The following is an 8728-nucleotide window of genomic DNA, read 5'->3' as shown; positions in this document are numbered from 1 at the left end:
ATTATGGAATAGAGATGTCTGGAACTTAAAGAATTTTGGAAATCTCTTCATCAAATATTTACGAGATGCTTAAATCACTGAGAAATGGTAGGACGTCCCATACCTGGCAGCTCTAAAATCCTTCATAGCAACAATATTCCTAATAGCCAAAAAGTAGAAACAAGCCAGGTCTCCATCAACTGATAAATGGACAAACAAAAGATGGTGTAGTCATATAATGGAATACTATTTAGCCATAAAAGTAATGAAGTACTGATACAGGCTACAACATGTATGAAGTTTGAAAACATTATGGTAATTGAACGAAATCAGACACAAAAGACCACATATTATATGATTCCATTTTTACAAAATGTCCTAAATAGGTAAGTCCAGAGACAGAAAGCAGATTAGTAGTTTTCAGGGGTGGAGAGGAGAGGAGAATAAGAAGAGACTGCTGATGGGTACAGGGTTTCTTTTAAGGGATGAGGAGAACATTCTGGAATTAGAATGTGATGACAATTGTGCAACCTGTGGATACACTAAATACCACTGCATTGTACACTTTAAAAGGGTGACTTTTATAGTATATGAATTTTACTTCAATTTTAAAAAATCCAGGACCCCACCATACTAAATGGTTATCCCTTCCATATTATAGGAATTGAGAACACAGCCATTTCTTGTCAACAATTATATTTAATGAAGATAACTAGCTGTTATTTACAGAAGATATACATACATACAATTCCTACACATTAAATGTAGCCTAATTGTGAAAACAGGAAAAAATGTACTCCAAAATTACATACTAAATAAAATAAATAAAAAGTAATTATTTGGCACAATATCTATTATGCAGCAAATAAATAACTATATCATTGATTGAATGAACTATTTACAATCTATTTGAAAGTGCAAAACAATTGCTGAAAATTAAGGTATTTGTAATAACATTTAAGTCCAGAAAATATGTTTTTTAATCAGTAACAATTATTAGCCAATAGTAAAGGTTTTTAATGCCCAGGAAAATATTTTAATTCTGAAAAATGTTTTGTGCATATTGTGCTCTTCTGAAATGTCATTATTATTATTTTTTTATCTTAATGCTGGCAATTTTAAGAACCTTGGAGTTTCTTAGTGGAATTCTTATGTATGTACTCCTGATTTGTAAGTTTAAAAAAGTTACATTGTAAACATAAATATTATTCTATATATCATTCAGAAATCACATACTGGTCCTCCCTAAATTACATAAATAGCCATAATGTTTTATAGTGATAAGGTCAGGTTCAATTCCTTCAGAGGTAAGACCATGAAGATGGACGAATACAACCTAAAATTTGGATTTACACGAATTCCTCAATACCTTCCCCAAACCCCATGCTCCAAATCAAGATGTTGAATTCAAAATTATGAAACTAGATGATCACTGATGTATCCAAATAAAACCCATTTGTTGCACATCTCACCCTGTAAACATTCTTAGAAAAGATGTCAGGGGATTGATATTTCTCTTGACAATGGTATTTCTACCAAACTCTTCATGGTGGGTCTTATTTTATGTTTCAGCAAAGATGGCACAATTGGAAATGAAATTGGGTGACTACAAACTTGGGATTCCTAAGCTAGAGAGTGCAAGCTTTATGCAAATCAAATCATTTCTTCTCTTGTCATGAAGCTGGTAAGCTGAATGCAGCCCTGAGGTATCTCAGGACGTGTTTTTGCTTGTTTTGTAGAATTCTCTAGTGATAATACAGTCAGTAGTAGCATAAATGCCATTTTTGAAAGACTGCGGACTGGAGGCAAACCATTGTTCTGGGTACTTTAAATGTCTATGGTCGACGAGGCTCTAATCTGTGTGACATCTGTGATAAAGTTCTCTGGTTGTCAATCACATTTAATTGCCGTACGTAACTCCGGACATCCTGATGGTTCTTATTAGCTTGAGCTGCATCAGGATCTGTTGGAAAAGAGCAGAATTGGCACTGCGTAATATATGCATGTAAGACACCGCTTCATTTTCTCCAACTGTTTATTACATTTATCATAGATTCCTGGGTTCTATCAAGACCTTTCATCAACATCCATATTCATTTAAATGTTTCCACTTGGATGGTCCATCTCCTCCCTCCCACCCTTTTCTTTCTTGGAATCACCTATTTTGATAATTTTCCTTTGCATTGCATGTTCTTAGGAAAAAAAAAAAGAAAGAAAAAAAGGCACCAAAAAAAGTGACAGCATCGCGTGATAGTCCCTGGTTATGCATTAGAACTGTTTCCCCTTACCATCGCACCTGTTTCTCACACTCTGATTTCTGACCCCTCTGACCCAGATGAAGACTAATGGCAAAAGACAGTTGTCATTAGCTCCTAACAAAATGCACTTAAAACCTGGGCTGAACTGAATGAAGCCAGCCAGTAAGTCTAGTAAGTCTGACTCCTCTTTTTACTTGCATATAATATACAGTATTAATTACTGCATAGATTGTGTGTTCTTAGAAGACTGTCCATATTCAGCAAAAAACACAACTCATGGGCTGAAGTCATTTCTGTCAGACCTTTGATTCTCTGATGCTATGAGTGCTAAAATCCTAGCTACTATTCTCTTCTCCTGCTCTCTCCCAAGCACGTGAGCCATGGAGCTACCCGAATTGACTTATTTCCCTAAAACCAAGCTGAAAGAAGAATCAAATGCCCCCAGCCCTATGCAAGGAATACACATGAATGAGGAAGGCCAGTTTGATAGTGGCGAGCTGGAAGGACACGTCCCTTCGGAAGTGACCACTCCTCGTCTGCATGCTGCTGCCACGTGGGCATCTGCGCCCCCAGTGCCAGATCTCCCTGTTTCTCTAGAGAGATGAGAAATTCCCTGGGAATTTAAATGGTGACATTATTTTTAAATAAAAGGTGAAAAAAATGCTTGGCTTAGACCCAACACCTCCGTCGTTGTCCTTGGGCCACCTCTGCCCGAGGATCACAAGCGTGGGGCTCTTGTCTAGTAGGACACAGGGAGTGACTGGGCCAGAGTCTGGACTCCAGACCAGTGTCCTTCCTGCCACAGCAAGTATCGTCTGCAGGCCATATATGCTTCTTAGATCCACAGCCCACTCCCAAAGACCATTAGAATGCCATCTGCCTAAGGGGTGAAGGGGAGTGTTGCAGGTCTGAACACAGAACAGCAGAGAGAAGATACAAAGGCCTTTACTCATTCTAAGAAGAAACTCATCAGTATAATTATCACATATAAATAATACCACAGTGTTTCATTTCCTTGCTTCTCACTGGCAGTGTACTCTACATATACAATATACTGTAATTACATTGTACATATTCCCGCAATGTTTATGAATCTATTCCTATAGCTTTATCTATAGATTGTTGACTTCAGCGCTGAGCAGCTGTTGTTTACCAATAGTTACTGATAACTTCAACAAATGCAGTGGAGAGTTTATATATATATATATATATATATATATATATATATATATATATATATATATATATATATGTAATTTCCTCCCCCCAGACCTCTAGGAGAAGATGTAGGTGAAGGTAGATTTACTTCCAAAAAGTCTTATGGAACAAAACATATTCTATCATGGTTCTTGGACCTTTGGACCTCATTGAGAACTTTCTCAAGGCTGCGAACCCTGTCAGGCATGTAAAATTTGGCATTTAATTTCAGGAAATTTCCTGGACCCCCTCCCCTTCAAAGGGCCACAGATTTTAGATTATAAAACCTCATTGCAGACTAGCACCACTTATATATTCTCATGTTCACTTACGTAACTGCTTTATGACCATGTCTTTATACATGTCATAAATTACTATGAAGAGATATGAGACACTTTAATTCTGGCAGAATCCGCACAGGAATGGTTGATCATGTGCAAGACTATTCTCACTTTGGAAGGACGAGAAGGCACAATCATCTGAATCAATTTTTTAAAGGTCTACTTGTTCCCCAAACCAAAATTATTTTTCCAAGATTTTTTTTCCATTGTTCATTTTAAAAAACGAACATTTAGCAGTTCTGACATGCCATGTTAGCAAACCCTTGCTTTGGGCCAGCAAAGATAGCCCTGATTAATAAAACGAGAACTTTTCAGTCTCTTAGCAATAGGTTTATTGGAGGGATGGTACTAGTAGCCTCACAGTCAAGATTGTGTCAAATTATCATGTTGACTTAATGAGCCAAACTTCCCAGGGGCCACCTTCTCATTCCCAGCCCAGCTTGAGGGAGCCAAAGCCCCACCTCCGCCCAAAGTCCCCGCCCAGAGGAGACAGTAGCACTGGTGTGGCATGCTGATCTGGTGCTATGAGGCAACCTAACTCCCAACAGTTTAAAATTCCTATTTATTTGTGGCAATAGTTTTATATGAAAGCATAGTAGTATACCAGTTATTGTGCTATAAGTTGAAATGTAAGAAAAGCACCTTAAATTTACCGGGGAGTACTAGCAATATATCATAAATCCCAGCTATGGGACCTTTTACAAATGTGCTATACACATTAATGCATTCTTGCAACACTCCAACAAATATTATCTTTCCCAGTTTATAAATGACAGGACTGAGTCATCAGGAGTTGATGTGAGTTTCTCAACATCATGCAGTGAGTCATAAAGAGAGTTGGTTTGAGGCAGGATTTGTTGGCACTCATGCCTTAGTCGTCTCTGGCCACATTGGAAAAAGCAAATTCATTCTCTTTAAGTTCATTCATAAAATAATATTCCTATGGTTGGTTACTTTAAGGATTTACTAGTTGTTAAACTTAAGGCTCCTATCCCATGGATTTCATGGTACAAAGTGTCTTTGACACAAGTAAATGTTGTCCAGACTTCTACAATGTCTCAGTAGCCTCATTAAAAAGGACTCAATCACCAAGATCCATATTGCAGCATGCAGTGGCAGTTAACTTACTGAAAGGTTGGCTTCTGCAGTATCTCACTGTTCTGGCAGTGTTTGCAATCATACGCTGAAAAGAATAAAGAAAAGAGAAAGACTGAAATGCAAGTAAGCTTGGAGCATATCCCAAGAGGAAAACAAACCACTGTTTATTTTAGCAATACCGGGTACCCTGTTCTGAAGCATTGACTATCTGGAAGCAACTGGTTGATGTAGAACCTATTGAATTACTTCAAAGAGGCACCCACACTCACACACACAAGGCATTTCTCAGGTGAGGAAGACTAAGGGTGTAACTGCCGTCTAATTGTTCGCTTGTTCCTCAGGACATAAAAAGCAGTCTGCTGTGCCTGAGACTGTACTTTATTCCTCAGGACTAGCTTTCACTGTGGTTTTGTAAGACAGCTTGTAACTATCCTAGATTTGGAGAAGGGGTAGTTTGTCAAGTTCCTCACAGTAAATAGGACTCAGTAATGAGTTATTAGATTCTATTGACAGAATAGTCACAGTCAAAAAGTTCTACCTATAAATTTTTCTGTACACTGTGTATTACTGACCTTTCTAATTGTCCAGAAAAAGTGTGTGTTTTAATGTTAATCATCATTATTTGATTCCCTCCTCCTTTCTGACTATAGCACTAACACACACACATTTTTAAAAAATCAGAAAACACAGAAAATGTTAAGAGCAAAGAAAATCATTTAGAATATCACTTAACAGAGTAACTTCATTAATTTTTTTTTACTTCACTAATATTTTGGTACATTTCTTTCTAAACCTTTACAACTAAATAGTAACAGGATATTTTTCAAAAAATTGAAGTTATATATTTTTTTGATTTGAATTCTTTTCTTTGTGTAGGTATTGTGACTACTTTCCATTTGCACTTTAAAACATTTTTTAAATGAGAGTAAGTATTCAATCATATTGATGGATCATAATTAATTCAACTTTTTGAATTTTGTCATTAAGTAATCTTCTTAATTTCTTTATAAAATTTTGGTTGCCATAAAGACTTACGAGGAAGCATTTTGTACAGCACTCAACTTAGTTAAAAGCAAAACAGGAGAGGAGAAAAAAGTGCAGCACAGACACATGAGGAAAAAAACATCAGTGAGATCTCAGCACCATTTCTTAGCCAGATGTACATTTCTTGCTCACGCTATTTTAACAGTAGCTGGATCCAAGTCTCTGTGTATTGTCTCAGGACAGCTTTGCTGCTCAGACTTGAAAGGGGGTCCTGCAAAGATGGTGGATTAATTCTAACACTAGTAGAAAATTATTAAAGCTCCATCCTGGAAAAGAGACTTTCTAATCTCTGAATGGCTACATAAATCCAGTCCTTACTTTCTTCTCTCATGCACCCTTGGCTTGCCAAAGGGTAGAAAACGATTTTGAGAAAGCTTATGTAGTATTAAAATGATGTCAACTTATTTGGAAGGACAAAAATCCTAGAAGAGTCAAAGCTTTAGAAATATATATACGTGTATGTGAACATTCATAACACCTCACTGAATACTCCATCTTTGCGGACTGGGAAGCATTAAGTGACACGTGTCTACATTGGATAATTTCTCATACACAAAGAGGCAATTGAAAACGTTCAAACTTCACGTTCATAACGGATCCTAAAAACCATCACGTCTGTTGATCAGCATGAAAAATATATTACAAATAACTCCAAGAAACTGTGACATACAATGTATAATTAGCCTCTGATATATGGAGCCCTGAAATAAACAGTTACTATGATAATTTTCCTGCTAATTTACTTTAAGTTGTTTTTTCATTTCTCTAAAGGCTTTGCATCCGAAGGGCACAAGTATATTCCATGTAGAATTATTGTAATTCTTCAGATATTGAATGGAGTGTAATTACTGAAAACCCTGGGAAATGCTGCCAGTATGCCCCTCTGAAGAATAATAAAACAATTAGTAGGGGTCAGAAACCTCTTCCTATACCATTTTGCAGGGAGTAATTGTTCTGCTTTTTAGTTTTGAAAGCTAAAACATTTCATTCTGACTTTGGTTTTAGACTACTCTTTACAGCTATACTCTGAGGCTTCATAATTTTTAGCTCATTATGTAGTTTAAAATGTGAGAACAATTGTTTAAATCAGTAATTTCCAGCTCTGGAGTTCATTCTACCTTTCCAAATCTTTGATTAATTTTAACAATGGCTTTAATTTTGACATATCCTTTTTAATTGTACTCAGAGATAACTTCAGTTTAACTTTGAAATCTAAATCTGGCTTTGCAACGAGGTCCATTCTTTTCTTTGTGAGGTCTGCTGGCACCATGTGTTGTACTATGACAACCCTCAGAAACCGTGTGTCTGCCCCACTAGCATGGCTGGTCAATGCAGAGCTACAGAATGTTTTTACAAGGCCAAAGAAGGGTTAACTCCACCTTCTGTTGCACCCACTGCCACATGCGGCATTTAATAGGCTACCGACAATTATACCCAACTACAAGGCACTTTCCCGAGTTACAGAAAGAGGCTTCAGAAGTCCCCAACAATCTCCAGGGTACATAATGCGTTTTATAACTTGCCTACAACCATGAGGCTTCTCTGTGCTTAAATGCAACCAGCAAGAAGGAACTCATCACCTCCAAGGACGGTTGCTTTTGTTCTTACACTTTTTTATTAGCAATTTCTTTATCATTTTGAGTCAAAATCTTTCCCCCTTTGCTTTTCACCCAATGATTATAGTTCTGAGCTCTGGAGCCACAACAAGGCATGTTTAGTTCCTTTTCAACAAGACAGTTCTTCAAATACTTGAAGACAACAGTCATGGACATCTCTCCACCCCTGAGTCTTTTCTGGTCGGCCTAAATATTGCCAATCTTTTCCCACCATTTTTCATAAGCCGGTTTGGGTCTCTTCTGGGCAGTCTCTAGAGTGGTGTCCCAGACTGAGCAAATCACAGACTGCAGAAGAAATACTGTTTTCTTTCCTTGATCTAGACGATGCTACACTTCTCAGTCCACAATTTTTAAAAAGTCACGTTACTGAGATCTGTTGAACTAATAGTGAATTCAACCTCTCCTATTACTTCATGGAGCTGCTGTGTGGACTCAGCTTCCTTCTCTGTAGATGTGCAGTTTAATTTCTTGTGACAAAGCAGATGATTTTTGCATTTACCGCCACTGAAAGCCATCTAGTTGGAGTCTTTCTATCCTTTTGCAGACTTACACCTCCCACATGATTCATTAGTGTTCTCAGTTAAGGTTGGCAGAAACTAAGGTTGAAGAGACATAGGCTTTATTTTTTCCAACTGCCACAGCGGGGACAAAGCCAAAGATTATAACCTGGGCCTCATGGTCGTGTCAGAGCAGGTTGGCTTGCCCGGAGCAGGCCAGGCACCTTGCCTGTAATGCCAGTGGGAAAATACCTGATTACTCCAAAGCAGAACTTCTCCTCTTTTTTTTTTTTTTTTTTCCACCCAAGCAAACCTGAAATTTATGACACACTCCCATTAGAAATGGGCTTATTAAAACAGTGATTTGTAATTCAGGGGCAAAGTGCGGAGAACATGCTTTAGAAGGCGCTCTGAATCATAAAGGTGGACAGCATGAAACTCCTCTCCACATCGGAATTGATTCAGATATACCCCCACCCCCTGTAGAGAATCACCACCTGAGGGTCTGCTCATCAGACTGTCCTCAAGGATTCTAACCAAGAAAATAGTCCATAGTCAGAAGGCCAGGGCTCCCCTTGGGAGGTCCACATTTCAAATTTCACACAGCCATCACTTTTTCTCGGGACTAATTCTAAGTATAGGTCTTCAAAGCTTACTTGCAAAAATTAGTATGTTCATACAGTTCCTCACCCACAGAG

At 37.8% G+C, this 8728-nt stretch overlaps 1 protein-coding gene across 13 annotated transcripts in view; it reads right to left on the bottom strand.

Moving 5' to 3' along the window:
- Nucleotides 1-658: 658 nt before the first annotated feature.
- RAPGEF4 (Rap guanine nucleotide exchange factor 4) overlaps nucleotides 659-8728 on the bottom strand; it is a 277635-nt gene continuing 269565 nt past the window's right edge. For all 13 annotated transcript variants that reach the window (XM_074338103.1, XM_019727445.2, XM_019727446.2 and 10 more), the window contains 2 exons: nucleotides 4904-4958; nucleotides 659-1942 (listed from right to left, as the gene is read on the bottom strand). In XM_074338103.1, coding sequence (XP_074194204.1) covers nucleotides 1815-1942; nucleotides 4904-4958 — 183 coding nt within the window. In that variant the 3' untranslated portion in view covers nucleotides 659-1814. The remainder of the gene's footprint in view (nucleotides 1943-4903; nucleotides 4959-8728) is intronic.

This window comes from Rhinolophus sinicus, linkage group LG01, assembly GCF_036562045.2.
Source record: "Rhinolophus sinicus isolate RSC01 linkage group LG01, ASM3656204v1, whole genome shotgun sequence".
Classification (NCBI taxonomy): Eukaryota; Metazoa; Chordata; class Mammalia; order Chiroptera; family Rhinolophidae; genus Rhinolophus; species Rhinolophus sinicus.
This window is presented reverse-complemented; position numbering and strand designations above follow the sequence as displayed.